Source organism: Euprymna scolopes, chromosome 18, assembly GCF_053919585.1.
Source record: "Euprymna scolopes isolate OS-2025 chromosome 18, ASM5391958v1, whole genome shotgun sequence".
NCBI classification, from domain to species: Eukaryota; Metazoa; Mollusca; class Cephalopoda; order Sepiida; family Sepiolidae; genus Euprymna; species Euprymna scolopes.
Window position 1 is genome coordinate 50,594,960 of NC_136499.1, and position 20,981 is coordinate 50,615,940.

Consider the following 20,981-nt stretch of genomic DNA (forward strand, 5'->3'; position numbering starts at 1 on the left):
TTTCCCAACGCACAAAGAAACGATTCTTGCAAGCTTGGTATTCTCAATAGCAGCATACGGTGTAGAATGTTGGGTCTTAAAAAAAGTCGACAAGAGGAAAATTGCTGCTTTTGAATTCCGGTGCTACTGTAGACTTCTTTGTGTAAGCTGGGTGGACAAACGTGCAAAGGAACGGGTTCTGGAGAAGATTGGATCATGCCGAAGACTGCTGGACAAAATCAATGACAGAAAATTGCGATTTTTGGGACATGTGGCCAGTTTGTTTGTTTGTTCTGTTTTACGGCATATCAACCACTTTGGGGTCATTTAATGCCGAAAGGTTCGTTATGTTGTGTTAAATATTGGTTTGTTCTTCTTAAGGTTTTTCTTTTTTTTTGGGGGGGGGGTCTTTCCTTATATTTTTGAGTATATTTTAGTTTCTTTCAGAAAATTGATAATTTTTTGGGGATCAATCTTGTTTAATATTGTTTTCAGATTTTTTTCTTGGTAATACTTTGTTCGGATTTGTTCAAGGTCAATGCAGTTTGTCAGTATATGGTGTATTGTGTAGGGTTCTTGACACGTTATACAGTTTGGTGTCTCCTCCCCTTTTAGTAGATGTGAGTGGGTGATGTGAGTGTGACCTATTCGCAGTCTGGTCATTACTACCTCTTCCTTTCTTGTTAACTTTTTGGTGTTTCTCGTTCCAATATTTGGTGTTATTTGGAATAGTTTGTTTTTGGTGCATGAGCTCCAGTTTTCTTGCCATTTTCTCTTCAAAAATGTGTTTATTTTAGTCTTTAGGTCTGTATAGGGGATTTTTCCACTTATGTGGTTTTGTTGCAGAGTTTCCTTTGCTGCCTTATCTGCTTGTTCATTCATGTATATGCCGATATGGCTTGGTATCCAGCAAAAGATAATGTTTTTTTTCATGGTTATGGCATCTATTTTGTTTAGCAATTTTGTAATAAGTGGGTTTGTCATTTTTTTTTCTTTTAGAGATATGAGTATTGAAAGTGAGTCAGTAAATATGATATATTTTTGATGGTCATCATTGGTTATTATATTCAGTGCCGAATCTATGGCTGTTGCTTCTGCGCTGAAAATAGAAGATTCGTTTGGGAGCCTTTTCTTTAGTTTTATTTTTTTGTGGATGGCTGCGCATCCTACTTTATCTCCATCTTTTGATCCGTCAGTGTAAATTTGTGTATATTCTTTGTATGTATTCTGGATGATAAGTAGTTCTTCATGGAAGGTTGATGGGTGGGTTTTCGTTTTGGGATATTTATTTAATTTTAATATTATGTGTGGTTGTTTGATCATCCAGGGTGGAGTTTTTGATTTGTTATATTTATGTATTTTTGTAATGTCCATTTGGGCTTCTGTGAGAAGGTTTTTTATCCGGAGGCTGTAGGGCTTGATGATATTTTCTTTCTTGTTGAAGAGATGTGTGTATTGTGGGTGGAGGGTACATTGGTATGCAGGATTTGTTGGACACGATACCAGCTTTAGGTAATATTGTAGCGCTAACTTCTGTCGTCTTAGAATCAGTGGAGGCTCATGGGCCTCTATATAGAGGCTTTCTACTGGAGAGGTTCTAAATGCTCCCAAGGCTAATCTTAATCCTTGATGATGGATTGTATTTAGTTCTTTTATGTAGGACTTCCTTGCTGCTCCATAGATGAAGCATCCATAGTCCATTTTAGATCTGATTAGAGTTTGGTATAATTTCAATAATGTGACTTTGTCTGCACCCCAATCGGTGTGTGCTAGGACTTTGATCAATTGCATTGTCTTTTGGCATTTTGCTTTTAAATATTTTATATGCGGTATAAAGTTCAATTTTTTATCGAATATAATACCTAAATATTTATGTTGGTCGGTGAGTGGGATGTTCTTGTTATCCAGTTTCAGGTTGGGGTCGTGGTGGAATTTTCGTAATTTGCAAAAGTGGATGCATTTAGTTTTTTCCTCTGAGAATGTAAATCCATTTTCTATGGCCCATTTGTTTATTTTATTCAGACAGAGTTGTAGTTTGCGTTCGGCTGTTTGTATATATTTAGATTGGTAGTATATAAGTAGGTCGTCCACGTATAGGGCGTTTTCAATTCCTGGGTCTATGTTTTTTATGATATTGTTTATTTTAATGTTGAAGAGGGTGACAGACAGGATACTGCCTTGGGGGACCCCCATTTCTTGATCTTTTTGGACTGAATAAGTGTTGTCCATCCGTACTTGGAAGTTTCTATTTGTTAAGAAATTTCTGATAATTTCTGGCATTCTACCCCTAAGTCCTAGTTCATACAGGTCTTTTTGGATTCCGTATTTCCAAGCGGTGTCATACGCCTTTTGCATGTCAAAAAAAATTGCTATTAGATGTTCTTTTTTTGCAAATGCTTCTCTTATGCGTGTTTCCAGTTTTATTAAGTGATCGGTGGGGCTTCTATTTTTCCTGAAACCCGACTGGCTTTCTGTAATTAGATTTTTGCTTTCCAAGTACCAATTTAACCTTTCGTTAATCATTCTCTCAAAAGTTTTGCACAAACAACTAGTTAGTGCAATGGGTCGGTAGTTTGTTGGGTTTGTATGGTCTTTTTTTGGTTTGGGTATTGGGATTACTGTTGCCTGCTTCCAGTTTTTTGGAATGTTGTTAGTTATCCATATCTCATTGTAAATTTGTAATAAGTAGTCCAGTGATGGTTTTGGTAGTTTTTTGAGGAATTGATAATGGATCTCGTCGGGGCCGACTGCTGTATCGGGAGATTTGTTTATTGCCTCCTCTAGTTCTGCACTGTTGAATAATTGATTGTAGTTTTCTTCATTTTTTGATTTGAAGTTTATTTTTATTTTTTCTTCATTTTTCTTTATAGCTTGGAATTTTTTATTTTGGTTTTTTGATGATGAGTTCATTGAGAATTGTTCTGCTAATTTATTTGCGATATTTTGTTTGTCGGTAATCTTTGTGTTGTCGCATATAAGGTGTTTAATAGGGTTCTTTGTATTTTTTCCTGCTATTTTTCTGACCATCTCCCATACTTTTTTGGGTTTTGTGTTTTGATTAATTTTTGTTACATAGTCTTTCCACGAGTTCCGTTTTGATTCTTTGATAGTTTTCCGTGCTTTGGCTTTGCTGTTTTTATAGGTGTCCAAATTTTCTTTCGTTGGACTGTTTTTGAATTTCCTTAGGTTTGCACGTCTGGCTCTTATAGCTTCTTTGCATTCTTTATTGTACCAGGGTTTGTTATATTTTGTAGTAGTGGAACTTTTTGGTATGTTCTCCTCGGCTATTGTGAGTAGGGTGTTGCTGAAATATGTGATGTGTTCTAAGTCAGGATTCGCTTCAGGTATTAATCTGTATTGACATGTATTTTGGAAATTTTCCCAATTTGCCTTTTGTAAATTCCAGCGGGGTGTTTTGTCTTCTGGCTTGGGATTCTCGTTTTCTATTATGATTGGGAAGTGGTCACTTCCGCATGTATCCTTATGTGTTCTCCAGCTATAATCCATGTATATAGTTGGGTCACATAGTGTTATATCGATTGCTGATAGGGTTCCCGTTGGTGGGTGCATATATGTATTCTCTTTGTTGTTGAGTAGGCATAGATCATTTTGGTTAATTATTTTTTCTATGGTTTGGCCTCTTTTGTTGTTTTTTTTACTGCCCCACCATATATTGTGACTATTGAAGTCTCCCAACAGTAGAAAAGGTTTAGGTAGTTGTTTGATTATATTGTTTAATTCTGTTTCGTTTATTGTTTCATTTGGTGGTATATAGAGTGAGCATAGGGTTACTGTTTTGTGTAGTGTTGCAGTTATTGCAACAGCTTGCATATTTGTTTTTAAGTTCACTTTGCTGTGTGGAATGTTTTCGTTTATCAGTATTGATGATCCACCGGTGGCTTTGCATGATAATTTGTTTATGTGGTTGTATATTGAGTAGTGTTTTATGTTAATTTTGTCATTTTCTTTTAAGTGTGTTTCCTGTAGGCAAATTATTGCAGGACATAAGGATTTGATAAGTATTTGCATTTCTTCGATATTAATTTTTAATCCTCTTATGTTCCACTGTAGGATTTTGTTAGTCATGGTTTATATTTTCTTTTGGTTTTGGACTGTTGGTGTTTATGTCTACGTCCATAGTTTCGATGTTAGTTTGGGTGTTTCTTTTGGAAGTGGATGGTCTGTTTCTTGTTTCTGGTGAGAGGCTTTTTTTGGGTTTTGGTCTGGGACTTTTAGATTTACTTTGTCTTGACTGTCTTTTTTGGCTACCAGTTTCAACTAGTTCAAATTTATTTTCATTTTCAATTAATACTAATTCTGTTTTTTGTTTGTCATTTTGTTTTTGGGGGGTAGTTTTTTTGTTGTTCTGTTCTATTTCCATTTTTTCTGTTGTTGTGTGTTTATTTTTAACATCTGTTTTTGTCCTTGTTAGTGACTTGGATCTTTCACGTTTTGATAATTGAGGAGGTTTCATTTCTTTAGAGATTGATTCCTCAATATTGATGGAAGTTTTTCTGATTTCCTTTGTTTCGTTTTCTTTTATACTGGGTTGTTCGTTTCTGACTTTTATTTGGCTGTTAGAATTTATTTTCAGTTCTGATAAAAAAGATTTTAATTCTTCAAGTATGTTCTTTAGTTCTTTTGCTAGGTTTGCAATTTCTGGAGCAAGGTTTAGTTCATTGTAGTTGTACATTTTGTTTGCTTGTTGGGTTATTGTGGCATATGAGTTTTTGGTGCGATTTGTGACTTCTTTGCGGGCTTCTTGGAAGGTTATATTTTTTTGATATTTGATTGTTATTATTTCCTTCTCTTGCTTATATATTTTGCACTGTTTTGAGTGAGAGTGGTGCTCTTCTTGACAGTTTGTGCATTTGGTTTTATTTGGACAGTCTTCTTCATCGTGGTCTGGGTTTTTTTCACTGCAGTTTCCACATGTGAAGAATCTTAGACATTGGTCTTTATTATGTCCAAACTTTTGGCAGTTGTAGCATTGTAAAGGTTTTGGAATGTATTGTTCTATTTTCGTTCTTTCATAACCTATATTGATGGTCTCTGGTATTTGAGGATAATTGAATGTTAATATATAAGTGTTTGTATATATTACCTCTCCTTTTTTTTTAAATGTGATTCTTTTTACATCTGTGACCCCTTGGTTTTTTAGTTCTGTTTTGATTTCTTCTGTTGTGCAGACGGAGATTTCCTGGTTTTTTATGACTCCTTTGGAGTAGTTTAGTGTTTGGTGTGGATAAGCTTTGATGTTTGTTTCATGCAATTTTTGTAGTTGAAGTAGAGTTTTGGCCTGTTTTTTATTTTGTACTTCTACCAATATGGTACCATTCCTTAATTTTTTGACATTTTTAGGTGTTATTTTGCTTGATATTACCTTTTGGATAATGAAGGGTGACATTTTAGTTAACGGTATATTAGACGTTGCTTCTAGCACGATGAATCTTGGAAAGTTTGTATCTTCATTGTCGCTGTCAGAGTCTATTTCTGTGTGTGGTCTCTTGGATTTTTTGGCATTCATAATAATTTTTGAAAAATTCATCAGCCATGCTCCCCACCCTCCTCGGAGCCCCTTATGGGGAAGAACTATGAGGGGGTAAATCCCATTCGCCTCGGTTCTCCAGGGCTACATAGCTGGTATACTCAAACATGGGGAGGTTTCCAAGCATTCACAATATATGGTTATGCCCACCCAAGTATGGGATTTCCCTGTATTTTTATTATTCCTGATGGTTACCTTTTTCCCAGCTTGATTGACCCTTCAGCCATCGCTTATTAACTCAGTTTATTGTTTATGTTGAGTGTTAGTGTGTTTTTGTTTGGATTGTCTGAATTAGTGCTTGTCATGACCAACCGATTGATTGGATCGGGCCTATCCAACCTCCCGTCTAGCCTAGTAAGGGCCAAAGTGGTGTGTTGTAGTATCATGTTATTATTTCCTAGGCATGTTCCACTCAACCACCAGGATCCCGTTCTTAATGCATTACGGGTTGCCACCAACGGTCAACTGGTGGTCCCATTGAAGGATTTTTACCCTCTGCAGGGGGGCAGTTGGTATGTTCTATCGCCCTACCAACTAGGCAAAAAAAAAAAAAAAAAAAAAAAAAAAAAAAAAAAGGGGGTGAGGAGGTGAAGGAAAAAGAAAACGAGGGAGGGGAAGGGGAGGAGAATGTTGTTTTTGTTTTTGTTTTCGCAGAACATGACTAAGTTTTGCAAAAGGGAATAAAAAAACAAAGACATCTATGTAGGTGCGTTTCATCTCAGGAAGTCAGTAGACAGCCTGATCTGGTAGCACCAGGACATGTGGCCAGAACAGATGGTCTAACAAAAGATCTGCTCTTTAGTACAACTTCTGGTAAAAGAGGATGTGGAAGATCAAAAACAAGAATGTCAAACAACGTGAAGGACATCGCGGATATTAGCATAGTTGAGTGGCTCAGAATGGCATAGAACCAGAGTTAATGGCAACAATTTGTGAAGACTGTCACGGCTGGTCAGTAATGATTATTGCGTTAAAGAGAGAGAGAGAAGACCCATAAAAAAAACGGTCCACAAAAAATGCAATCATGTGACTCGCCTCGCGCTGCTCTGCACCTTCCATATCAGAGTTTGAAAAATTGACAAACAAGAGCTTGAAATGTAAATTTATTCATTACATTTTGTTTTTTTTATTAAAATAAATTGATTAGATTTTTATTTTAAAAATTTTTACAAATCATCACGCTTCATATTCACACACAATATTTGATCTTCATTTTCTCAACATGCTGAGAAATAAAACACCAAAACATTTATTTCAATCATTCTTTTTTCGTTTTTTTTTTACTAATAGAAACAAAACAATAAGCAAAAGGGATTTACCTACCAAAATATCTATATATAGAATCCAGCACTGAGATCCAGGAATCACACTCAAGGATTTTAAATCTAACGCATTTTGATTATCATATGCTCGAGATAATATTGTGCTGATCTCAGTCGCAAGAACTTCTCCTCCCCGTCCTTCGAATTCAGGTGTAGCATTTGCAGAACTGTAAGATAGAAAATTAAAAAAAAATACAACTTTAATCAGTTCATTTTTTTGTAATCTCTAAAAAAATGATATCCTCAAAGGTCAGGTTAAAAAAACTTAGGTGCAAGGTGTTGTAGAAAAAGATCAACTCAAACTCAAAACTCCACCTCCATTTCTTTTGCTGTAATTTAAGTTTCACTCCTACTTAGAGATTGACTTGTTTGTATTCAATGCTAAACAAACTGGAAAACAGTGTGTGATTTCTTCTTAGAAAGAACTCTGCTGTGATAGCAAAAGCATCAGCTACGAAATTTAATCAATGGCATAAGACTGACAAACTGTTGTCTAGGCTACACATTGATTATGCTGGGTCAATGAGAGGAGTGTACAATTTGGTGAAAGTAGATAGTTTCATAAAATGGCTCGAAGTAGTAAAATGCAAAACTCTAACGGCAAAGTTTATAATTAATACATTACAAGAGATATTTGCAAGATTTGAGGTGTTAGAAACAATTGTTTTGACAACAAAATGCAATTCTCCTCTAAGGGATTTGAAAATTTCTGTAAATTGCTTGCAATAAACCATTTAAGTTCCGCACCATATCACCCAAGGTCAAACGAATTGGTGGAAAGATCCATAGGCGTGTTTAAAAGAGTGATAAAGAACGCAAATGGGATTGAAACTGAAAGCGAACAGCTTCGAAAATTCATAACAATCTATAGAATTATGCCAAGGATAGAATGAGTCTAGCTGAATTAATATTTGCAAAGAATGATTCGCTTAATATTTGACAAATTAATCCCACCAGAAGAAATGTAATATAGTCGTTACATGCCAACATTTGGGACCCACACGTTGTATGCAGACAATCGCAAGGAAACCAAAACAAGGAATAATTCCACCCACTTTTTTCGTTGCAACAACAGACATTTATTTACAGGTACTTCCAGAATAATGCCTTGTCTCTTGTTCAAGAATTGTCTTGCACTCATGTGCTTAACAAGACTCTGCCGTGTCAAACACATGGTATTCCGTCTTTGTCCAACCATGTTTAGGACACATTTTTCCTGTCGCTCTAGAGCCATGTGTGTAACACATTTATCTCTGTCCTTCTTGGCCACGTTTTTTTAAAATCTTTTTCTTTCCTTCTTTCTTCCTCACTGTGACGTCACCTCGCACACAGCTCGGTCATTTGCATACAGCTGCTGCTGCTGTCATACATGAGTCCATACTCTGTTACAAAAATATCAAGGAGATTAATGATACTTGAAAAAAAAAAAAAAAAAAAAAAACTAAAGGCCAGGTGATAAAATGTACTTTTTGAATTATCACTTAGGTAAGGCAACCTAGCAAGAAGGCATAATCAAAAATAAGGTAAGAATGGTAAAACATCTGAAGTTAATGTCAAAATGCACATCAACCAAAAAGGTTTACACCAAAGGTGAAACTCTCTTCCATTTACCTGTTTTCCAGCTGACTACAATTTGATTGTTAAGTCCAACATAAACAAGTTATTGATGAACCATTCCCCTAAGTAACCCAATTTACAAAATTTCCACTATTTACGATTACTACACTATAATCCCATTGACTACTGTACACCCATTAACCCTTAACCTCGAGTGGCCTGTGAGCCTTGATAAGTGGTGACTCCTATTTAAAAAAAAAAAAAAAAAAAAAAAGTGGTGAACCTATTGATACATGTACGACGTACCTAAACTTTGTATTATTTGGATTCATCAGACTAATGTTCTCATCTTGAGTGTCGATTTCACAATATTTCAGCCAATATAACCTCCAACCTTCTTTAGGTGTATCTTGTCAAACTCTGGAATGTTTCAGTTAAATTCAGGAATCTTGGCAGAATTTTGAACGGAACCCTTTATTTACTCCACAGGGGTAGCATGCTCTTATTCCATCAGCCATGATTGGACAGATGCCGTAAGTAATTCACAATTGTATTTTTGGGTCACCCACACTCAGAATTGAACCTTCAACCTTTAGAATATCAATTTTACAATTGATTTTACCAAGTACTCTAACTACTCTGCCATGGGTTCAAAATACACCCAAAAAAGGTTGGAAGTTATACAGACCAAAACGTGAAAACGACACTTAAGATAAGAGCAGTAGTCCAAAGAATCCAAATAATATGAATAACCGATCCTCACCTCAAAAATTCAGAAACATAGTGCCTAAACCGCCTTCAATTCATTAAAAAAATCCTTAATTACTAAAATATGTTCAAACAAACGCAAACAGATCCCAACTGAAACAATGGATCCTAAGAGAAAAAAATAGGAGATAGGAACATGTGACTACGTATACTTAAAGTAAGCGAAAAATGTGGTGAGACGACAACAACTATGGATGGCAGTAATTGCTGTGACTGCAGTTAGGAGATTCAGAGTTCTTATACTGTCGCAGTTACTATCTGACAAAGGCCAGAGAAATAGTTGGCCGAAACATCATGAAACGGCAACTAAGTTGAAGATAATAGTCTGCAATAAAGTAATAAATAATACTCATTTCAATAATAATATATTATTGAAAAACCTTTTAAATAATAAAAACTAATTATGTTATTTTTAGTGGTATAATTTTAATTTTTATCGTATACATTTCGATAATGTCTTTTTCTTATATCTTATTTCAAGAAATCGCTTCACAATAGAAATACTGATGAACAATAAAAGTGAAGGAACTGATTTGCCTTGTTATTGCTTCTGGTAGCAATATGCTGTTAGTTAGGAAGTACATTAGCTGACTATAACTAAAGCAGTTTGTGGTTTAGTTGTCAATTTACTAACCAGTTATTGCTACCAGACATGGATTTCTATTATTGTACCAAAAGGAATAAATCCATTTTATATCTGTGTTTCCCACTTAATGATGTAACACTTTCTTTCATTGTTGGGTGTATTTTGTTACCTCACTCCTCATCTTTTTCCAATGAAATTCTAAATATCTTTTATAAATTAATTTAAAAAGATTGGGGATATTTTAAATAGGATAGACCATAGAGTAAATGTGGTATTGTGATGACTGCTGAAGTGACAGTGATGGACTAAAGATTAAAGAACAGAAAGAACAGTAGTCCCTATCTATATATATTTTTTTTTTTTTTTTACACAGTGATCACCATTTATCAAGGCCCGGAAGCCACTCAGGGATAAGGGTTATTGCAAGTACATTACGTTAGTGTGGAGATTTGATGAAGTGTTTACTTAAGGGGGGGCGGTTGATTAGAAATTTGTTAACATTGGACTTGAAGACATCCAAGTTGTAGTCCGGTGGGAAGCAGGCAGACGGAACAGAGTTCCACAGGCGTGCAGTTCTATATAAAATGAACTCATTTTTTCCTCTCTGATTTTGGCCTTAATAGGATTAAAAATTAAGACATTTCATGCAAATGTAATATGCACAAACTGCAGCACATTGTCTGAGGTGTGTTATAGGGTTATTACCTCTCCACTTCCTCAAAAATCGTAGATTCCTATATTTTTTCTGGTGAGAGTTCACTGCCAAAATCAGTTAACATCAATGGAAGCGGTAAAATCTTTTCTCTCTAATAAATTCCCCCCCACCCCCACCGTCACCACTTAACACCGTTGTGGGATCGTTCACAAGCGACAGTTACGAAGGAACACCGGTTTGGGTTTTCTTTACTTTGTAGTTGCTTAGAAAAACTGGAATGGAATTTTAACAAATCGAAGGGTTATTTATGCCAATTTTTTTTTTTTCGCTTTTCGCTGTGTTTTTTTGTTTTTCCGAACACGTCCATCATTTCTTTCCCTGATTTATGCTTTTTTTTTTTCTGATTTCTTTTTTAAAGAAGTTTTACATTTGTTCGCTGATTTTTTTGTTTTGGTTTTGCCGATTTTTTAAAGAAGTTTAACATCGTTTTTTTTTGTTTTTTTTTTAAACAGGGTTATTACTTCGCTTATTCTTTACTTTACCACCCCCCCACTTACACACACACAAACAACCGGGCAACACCGGGTACCCCCGCTAGTTGGATATATGGGTCAAAATGTGTTAAAAACAAGATGACACCCACACACACACACACCTCTGATGGCCTGGTGAAAATAAATAAATGTAAATCTATTTTTTTTTTCTGTTTTTAAAATGATCCGAGACGGCACTGCTTGTTGTTTTTCAGGATTTTCCCCTCACTTTCTAATAAACTTTGTTTTGTTTTTTTTGAGAAGGGGGCTCCTTTTTCTTACCAGTCAACAAAAAACTCCAGGCGTCCTTGATTTGGCTTGATAGGTTCGGGAGCACCAAGTTCAGCTTTTATTCCAACAAGGACATCAGTATGGGCCTGAATGAAGAGTGAAAACAAACACTATTTTTAATTAAATTAAGTGAAAAATAAGAATATTCGATAATTTTATTTAATCAAGATTAACAACGCGTGGGTAAAAAAAAAAAAAAAAATAACAATTTTATAAGCACATGTAATGTTACCACAAAAGGCCATGTATTAATTACATTGGCATAAACGTATACATAGAAAAGTTTTTTTTTAATTGTAAAAAGCCTGCAGTGAACAAGATGTGGCATTACTAATTTATCTACAACGATCTATAACAACCATGAATGAAACATCTATATATATAAAAGGTAAACTGTGTGTTAGTGTGTGCACATTTTGTCTATGTCTGGCAAAGGCTTTTGGGGGCACTTGGGGGAAGGGGGGACTCTTACTTAGAACTTTTTGTATACTCCCTAGATTGTAATATCTCTGATTTACGAAAGGAGGTCGCATGTATCTTTTATTTGGGAAACTTTTACATGCTATTTTCGCAATTTTTTTTACTCTTCACGTGTTTGTTTGGCTTTTCCATATAACAAAGCGAAACTGTGAAAGCAAAGTCATGTTCTCGGCCTTTCCTGCCGAGACGTCCAGAAAGCAATGAGGTTTGATCAATGCGGGGAAAAAACCCCGTCATATTAGACAAATGTTATTCATTTGGACACTCCCTTTTTATGGGGAGCTGGTTTTCCCCAACATCTTGGGGGGAGGGGGAAATGCAGAAACTGGCTTGCAGCCAAAGTAAAGTTTCCCCTATGGCGTGATGTTAAAAAAAATTAATTTCTCGAGCTACCGATATTATCATTGAATTAAGCATTTATTTAATATCTTCACACAAAAAAAATTTTAATTGCAAAAAGTATTTAGTTTTTTTTACGGTTACATCTTTAACGTAATCTTTACATGTAAGATTATAATATTTTCATTGCACGCATGAATGCATAATCAGCAATAGCTACTCAATTTTTTCTCTTCTTTGAGGGGAATAGTAAAGACCGTCCATGAACGCTCTTTAGGCATTCAATGACTACACCCCAGATTAAGCTCTCCTTTGGTGGGGAGACAGTAAATACCTACTCTCAGTAAAGCTATATTTAAATACCACTATAATACTTAGTTTTGTTCATAAATAGACACCCACTGTATGATACCATGTGCCAGTTTAAAAAAAAAATTGAAATTTGTACATCTGAATTTATTATTCATGGCTTATGGTAAAGAGATACATCAGATTTGACTACATAATCAGAAAGAGCACACAATTTTACATAAGAGTACCAAGTTTCGTGAGAAAAGCTTGAAAAATAAATGATGGCAAAATTACCGAATTTCTTGAAATCTGAGGGCCGTAATTTAGTCCACTTTTTCTAAAGAAAAATGTCCATGGGAAAGCCTAAATTTTGGCACTTAAAATTCTCATAACTTTTGAACTACTGATGATATTTGCATAATTCAAACGGTTTTAAGCATCTTTTGCATAGCTCTTTTCATGCAAGTTGATAAAATAAAATAATTATCTAAACAGTAAAAATCAACTTGTAATGCTATTACAAGTATTTTAATGGTAGGTGTTTCGACGAACTACAAGCCCTCAATGTAAATGCTCCCAACAAACCTGACAAGCAGCAAAATCCCACCCCTACACGGTAGAAATCCCTAGATATAAGAAAGCCTTCTTCTCTAATAGTTTCTTCCCTAGGACTGCTAGACTTCCGGGTTCCTGTTTCCCTGACTGTACTGACATGCAGAAGTTCAAGTGTAATGTGAACAGACATCTTGTTACTCAACTTCCTACATAGTACCCCTGCAGATTATGTCCGAGATAGTTGCCCCCTTTTGGGGTGAAAATGCAAAAAAAAAAAAAAAAAAAAAAAAGTCTACAACTCTCTTAAGTTTTTAGTAAGCTACTCATCTGTATTAATGTGTTTCTATAATAATGATTTTTTTCCTTTTCAATTTTACCTTTGTCGATGATCAAAGTGTGTGTAAAATATAACGTCTTAGAGTCTTGATTATTTATTTATTTTTTTTTTATTCAATTTTCACCCCAAACAAGGCACACTGCCACTTGGAAACAGGGGGCTACTATCAGGGACTTAATTAGCGGGGTCATTATGAAGGGAGATGAGTAGAAAGATGTTTGTTAACATTACACTTGAACTTCTGCATATCATTGCAGTATTGATAAGGGTTTATGCTAGCTGTCCAAGGTTGGCACACATTCCCACAAATTACACTTCTCCCAGAGGCAGCATATTTGCCATTTAAAATAAAAGTTGTTTTTTTTTAGCAGCAAAATGCGTACTTGTTTATAATTTTTAAAAAAATCTCTTGCTTTTGCCTTCAATTTTCTTTCAAAATTTCTCATATTATACACAAGAAAATATATTAGCAACATTTTGGTATGAACAAAATTATAAGCAAAGAAAATAAATCAACATACCAAACGTAATCTGGCAGAACCACTTGTATTAGATACGACGTCAGTCTCTATTTCCATGTGTCGATAATCATCACAGCCCCTTCCATCTTCTCGGAGATTGTCCTAAACGAATATATTTTATAATTTGTTAAATAATTTTCAAAACTGAGGAAAAAAGACGCAACAAAAGAATAGTTGTGTTTTATTGTAAATCAAATATCTCTTTTGGCAAAAAAAAAAAACAAGAAAAACAAAGGCAACAAATAAATGTTACCAAAGGCAATAAAAGTTACTTTTCTACCTACCTGAGTTTTTTGTATTTTAAATTATTTTAATGTGTTTTTTTTTTATAAACTTTTAATAATTTGATAACACTATCTACGATGGATCTTATTTTTTTTTCAAAATGGCTAGTCCCTGTTTCAAAATTTCCCTGAGACCTTTCCTTTTTCTTAAAACTTGATTTTCAAGAAATTATCAACTTGTCCAAAGTTCTTTCAATTACAAAAAAAAAAAAAAAACTTATCCAGAAATTTCTACAGCTACATACAGATAAAAATGGAGTTGTTAAGCCTGATATAATGATATGGAACACAAGGAAGAAAGTAGCAGCCCTAGTTGAAGTAAGTGTCCTTAACAATGCTGGCCTTAACAGAGCTGAGAGGGGAAAGATAATGAAATACCAAGGTCTTATGTACGACATGAAAAGAAACTGGAATCTTAGGAAGATTGCCATCATTCCAGTAATTATAGAAGCAACTGGGCGCATGAAAAAGAATTTCAAAAACTACCTGTGGAATATACCCAATGAACTAAGTGCAATAAAAACAATTGCACTTTCAAAGGGATGGTTAGAATCTTAAAAAGATCTCTCAGTTGGAGTGGGTGAAATTTCATGCTCCATCCACATGAAAAACAAAATGATAAGAAAATTAAAATAGAGAGTAAGTAGAAAAGAAACTTTTATTGTCTCTGGTAACATATGTTGTCTACTTGTTTTGTCCATTCATTTTTTTTTTTTTGTTTGTTAACTATTATACATGATCATTCCGTGTTTTCACGCATTGATGTGTTGATGTGAGAGGGACAGGTTAGAAAATTTATGCTCTATTTTGATTGGTATTCTCATCTTGGTTGATATCTCCCTTTCTGGGGCCTTCCCTCTGATTCCAGTGGAAAACACCCAACCACCTTAAAATAGGAATCAACCGACCAAAACTTGCTATTCTCAGATGGGGCTATAAAACTGACCCAACCCTCTGCGAACGTGGAAAGGAGGGCCATATGATGCAACACTGTCTTGTCTGCTCTTTACTGCTCGAATGGTACATTTTTAAAGATCTTGCAGAATACAACAATAATGCAAAGGGCTGCGTAAAAAAGTGGAAAACTGTTGTATAACCGTACGCGTCAAAGACGCGTAATGGAGAAGAATCTTGGTTGTTATTTTCATAGCATTTCAGACAATCAGATCCAAGTGACAGTCTACTGGAGTTCAAAAGTTTAATCCTTATTATAGGCAAAATAATTAAGAATGATATAAAATTCACAGTTCTAAGCATGATTGGTAGAACTTTCAGAAAAAAAAAAATCAAAATTAAAAATAAACACCAAGTCCATAACATGTTTCATTCCGATTAGAGGGTGTACAATATTATGGGGTTTGCGTTTTCACTAGCTCTTCATAAAAAGGAAACAACGTCACAAAGGGAATTGGAGATAGACACCATAAGGATACATATTCTGAAACTACATTAACCACAGTATTTGAATAAATCTCTCAGATGTTGAACAAAGGTGGTACATAATATCATGGTTTACACTGGACATCCATTGTTTAAGATAAGACATCATCAAAAGAAAGAAAGAAAATGTCTATCCATACAAAATAATTATTTTGTATATACAGGGTGGAATGATAAAAGTTAAAAGTGTCGCCCTAAAGAAAACAGCACTAGTCTTATTTAAAAACTTTTATTGAAAAAATCAATTCAGGTAACTTGATTATGTCAGTAGAGCTGACATCTATTCAATGTAGCAGCTTTCAGCTTCAGTCATCGCCTTGATACAGGTTTAGAACTGAGAGCATGCCTTTTCCACAAGCATCAGCGAGAGCTTGGCGAATACTCAGCGGATGGCGGCGATCAGGCTGGCTTTGGTGTTGTGATGTTCTTAATGTATGACCAAACAAATTAGTCCAGCGGGTTCAGGTCAGGGGAGGAGAGGGGGGCAGTGAGAGAAGGGTATAAAGTCATAGCACTCCTTCTGAAGCCAAGTCTGGGTCTCTTTGAATTTGTGGACCGGTGCTGAGTCCTGCTGCTTCAGTCAGGGTCTGCCAGCGGCTATCTGATTGCACCAGAGGATCACCACACTCTTCAGCACATCCAGGTACACTTTAGTATTGACTTTCAAGCTGACTTCGAAGATGTGAGATGGCATGATGTGGCCCTCACTTGAAACTATACCAAAGACCATAACCGTTTCTGGAAACTTTGTTTTCATCATCCTGGGTATGTACCTGCTATTCGTGGCAATCCAGTGATGCATTTTGATGGTGCTGGAAATGGCCCTGTTGCCATAACTTGGATCGATAAAGAGCATGAGTTGTACAGTGGTGTATCTCCGATCTCGCTCATCGAACATTGTGACACTTTCAGATATAATAGAAGCCTCCTCTCACTCTTGGGATTTGTACACAACTGGCCAACTAGTAGATGGTCTGGAACAAATAAAGAAAGCTGGTTTCCATCAAATGGAAATGGAATCATGTCATCTTTTCTAGTGCAACAATTTTATTGTTCCACCCTGTAAAGGTAATTTATAGATGGCAATAAAATGTAGAGGTGTAACCGATAAGCACAAACTAAGATATATAATGATGGAATGAGTTTTGCTTGTGCAGGAAAGGTACAGTGCTATTTTTTTTTTTATAGTATTCTCAAGTTAAATTCAAGTTTTTTGGTATCTTTTGTTAATTAAATTGTTAGATGAAAGTACAGAATAGTTACAAAACATCCTCCCCTTTTTAAGAACGAGTTTCTAAATAATATTATTTCAGCATAGTATCTTCTCTGCATAAGTACCAAAAAATGTTTTTGCTTATTCTATATTCCAATCTTAATTGTCATTAAGTGGTTCGATTTTTTGGTATTTGTGCAGTGTATGGACCGTGCTGAAATAATAACATTATTTAGCAATACCAGACACCATAACGTTCAGCGCTGGACAAGGCGCACACTGCTACTTAATTTGACACTCATAGTCTTTAAATCAGTAATAAGTACATTTCTCCTACCTCCATCAAAATAAAACTTACATAACTGGATTCACAATAAAATTTACTTAAAAATGGTATTTTAATATTTTTGTTGTGATTTGTATACACGAATAAATTGCTATTTAAACCCAACTATTACCGACAAAACATGCCTGCTAATGGTAGATCATTTTTTTTGCAAATAAGCAGTTGGGGGTGTGTTCACATAAGTACTCGAAGCGGAAGGTGTACCCAACGACAACGTTTCCAGTTGTTTTAGCTAATCAGGGAAAAGAACTATCTTTGCTACGGAATTTGAACACATGTACGTCTTTCCAGTCAAAAGTTAGAATACTCAAAGTTGATGTTTTGTAGTAGAAAGATAATTAAACATAGAAACTGTGTTCAAACTCTATTTAATAGCGAATATATTAATTTCTTTTATCCTAAAATTTGAAAAGAATTGGATAAAAAACTTTTTATGCATGAATCAATAGAAGTAGTGACAACCGCATATGAACATGAGAATTTTTGCCTGCCGAGATGCGTACAAAACATCTGTAAACAAGTGTCGTCAATAGACGTTACCTTCGATAAGGTATAGCATAAAGGCCTACTTCACAAGATTTCCAGCTACGGTATAACTGGAAATGTTTTCTCAATTATTAAACCGTTTCTCTCTGATAGGCTCATAAGAGTAGTGGTTGATGGGCAGAAATCAGAGGCCCACAGTCTTAATGCTGGAGTCCCTCAGGGGCTATCCTGGGCCCAACTCTCTCCCTGATCTACATCAATGATCTCCCTAAACACATACTTAAATCATTCGTTAACATCTATGCTGATGACACTACCATCTATGGCAACACATCAAAGGCTGTAAATGACAAAGTTCCCTCTGATTCTCTCTCCTCTGATCTTGAGCGTGTGGTACAGTGGGGGAATAGGTGGCTGGTTACTTTTAATGCATTTAAAATCAAGCTCCTATCTTTACATCATCAACGCTCTGATCCCCATCTGGCATCAATTGAAATGGATGGCTCTCATCTTGGGGTGGCTCCATGTTTTGAAAAGCTTCTGGGATTGACCTTTACTCCTGATCTGAAATGGAACACGTACATCAAGTCTGTTTCCAAGGTCGCTGGAAAAATGGTAGGATCCTTCTACCGCACCAGAAGATATCTCACTGTTGATGCAATTCTCTATCTATAGGAGTACTGCTGCCACATCTGGGCAGGAGTACTGCTGCCACATCTGGGCAGGAGTACTGCTGCCACATCTGGGCAGAAGCTGCTAAAAACAGCCTATCCTGCCTTAACAGAGTACAAAATAGACTTCATAGTTTAGTAGGGGATGCCCTTTTCTCTTCCCTACAACCTCTCTCCCACAGAAGAGACGTTGTGAGCCTGTCTTTGTTTTATTGTTATTTCCATGGCAAGTGCTTACCTTACATTAAATAAAAACACTAAAAAATTATCCAGTTAGGTAGAAAAGTAACTTCTCTTGCCTTTGATGACATTTATTTGTTATATATTTGTTTTTTGACAACTTTTTCGAACCTATGTCAGCTTCCCTTTTTTTTTATGCAACAAGAATGGAATGACCCATTCCTCAACCGGTTTGTGACTTGTGATGAAAAGTGGGTTCTTTATGACAACCGGCCACACTCAGCTCAGTAGTTAGATGTCAACGAAACTCCATAACATTCCCCGAAGCTAGAGCTGCTGCACCAAAAGAAGGTTATGCTGACTGTTTAGTGGTCTGCGATTGGTTTCATCCATTACAATTTTTGGTACTAGTGCAGAGAGTGATCCGGACGTAAATAATAACGTTATTATTTAAAAAGCCGTTCTTAACATGGGGAGGGGGGTGTTTTGTACCTATTCTATACTTCAACCTTACAATTGAATAAAAAACACATATCATAAAACTTTAATTAAACTTGGAAATACGATTTAAAAAATAACGCGGATCACTCTCTGCACTAGCACCCAATTTTTTTAATGCAGGCAAAACCATTTCGGTGGAGACTTCCACCACGTTTTTAAACATGTCAACAACTTTCTGCGTGACAAAGGCTTCAAAAACGCCTTTAGCGTCTACATCGCCACCAAAATGCATGCTTTTTACGTTACTGGCATAAATCACGGCCACCGAGAGTAGCCACGCATAAATACACTTGTTTTGCGTTGGCAAAAGTGTGTTGCTTTTAATAGTGCTTATTTCGATCAATATTTTTTTTTTATTTGAGCCGAGATATGTTCACCTTAAGTTAAAAATTAAAAACTGCAAAAACTTTCTCGTCAACCTGATATAAATAATTTTCTATTCGATGAATTTTCGTATTTTTTGGATATATTACTATTTGCTTTAATCCACTTTTTTTTTTAATCAATCTATCGATTCTATCTAAACAAGCACCTTTTTGGATATACTATTTTCGAGGTGACAATTAAGTAATATTATGTTTGTGCTAGAATATATTAAAAATTATGAAACAAGCACTAAAAATGCCTCTATTTTCTTTTGCAGGAATCCGGCCAACGCCAAGTAACCCTACTAGTAAAATAAAGAAAATCAGATTGTTCATCAAATTAAATAATTTCAATTATTGCGCCAACTAATTGTGTTATCCCACGTGAAGACTGAAGAAGCGAGTGATTTCATTGAAACATTCAAAACAAAAATATTACTTTTATTTGGTTCCGGTTTTGGTGAATGCTTGATCACTGATAAGCACGATTAAATAAACAATAGATTTTGGAGATTTCTGACAATCGAATTCGTAATAGAAACACAGAACACTAACCTGAATCCCATGAAGGATAAAAGTTTTTTCAGTATCGCTTAACAAAACATCCGCCATGCTGATTTAAAAGTATTTCGTTTTATTTGATTTCAATACATTGAAGAGTTCTTTCTTTCCAACGGGGAGATAACTTTCATAGTTGTATTCTGTTTCTATTTACTTGCCTCCCCACGAAGGCAGAGTTAGACACAAGGTCGGTTTTTAATGTGGAGAAAATCCAGCTCCCCAAAAAGGGGTACTCTGGATAGGACCAAAAATAAAAATTGTCTCAGTCATGAAGGATTTCACCTTTGCTGACCGAAAACAGAAAAGATGAAGTGTAGTATCAGAACAGATACTACACTTTGTTTTTAGCCGAAAAGCCAAGTACGAAGTTTGTGTTTTATTCTATTTTCTATGATATCTTTGACTTTTGAGCAGGTTAAAAAAAATGTATTTAGACATTACACAGCCTTAGCCAAATAGGATAGCCATTTTTATCACTTTAGACCAAGGATGACCTGTGACCTTCATTTTCATCACATTTTATGGCCTTGTGCCTAATTTGTTAAAATGTATATTTTTTACATTACAGCAAATAAGTAATTCAAAATGTATTTGCAGTTTTCTCCGCTATTATTTTTTGCCCTCTCTAACTTAGATCCCACTCCCATTTAGAGATTGATCTGTTTGTTTTCGGTACTGAGTAAACCAATAAACAGTTAACGGTTTATTATTTGGAAAAGGTTGAAAGGGTTTTACTACTCGTTTTTTCTTTTTTGTTTTTGTTTTTTTTTTGTTTTGTTTTTTACTTCCCACTGTCAATGAATTTGTATATATTTATGAAAAAAAATTTTTTTTAATTAATTTAAAAAAAAACATGGAGATATTTTTAAGTAAGATGACTTCCTGTAATATGGTATTTGTGGCAACTGAGATAATTCTAGTGAAGAGTAGGTAGTCAATTTTATTACTTTAGACCAAGAATGACCAACGACTCACATTTTCCTCACATTTGATGCTCTTGTGCCTAATTTGTAAAATTTATACATCTTTTTTTCATTTTTTTTTCTTTTTTTTATGCAAGTAAATAATTAAAAGTGTAGTATCTGGTCTACCCTGAATTAGAGGAAGAGAAATCTTTCTAGATCGAAGTGACTTTTAGGTGCTTCTATACTATTGGGACGAAATTTTGGAAA

The 20,981-nt window shown here is 35.2% G+C and overlaps 1 protein-coding gene across 1 annotated transcript in view; it reads right to left on the bottom strand.

The window, feature by feature from the left end:
* Window positions 1-19,925, bottom strand: part of LOC145297617 (exosome complex component RRP42-like) — a 33,738-nt gene extending 13,813 nt beyond the window's left edge. Inside the window, exons 1-4 of the mRNA XM_080143687.1 lie at window positions 19,804-19,925; window positions 13,763-13,864; window positions 11,231-11,325; window positions 6,851-7,016 (exon numbers count right to left, since the gene is read on the bottom strand). Coding sequence (XP_079999813.1) covers window positions 6,851-7,016; window positions 11,231-11,325; window positions 13,763-13,864; window positions 19,804-19,860 — 420 coding nt within the window. The 5' untranslated portion in view covers window positions 19,861-19,925. The remainder of the gene's footprint in view (window positions 1-6,850; window positions 7,017-11,230; window positions 11,326-13,762; window positions 13,865-19,803) is intronic.
* Between the last annotated feature and the right edge of the window lie 1,056 nt (window positions 19,926-20,981).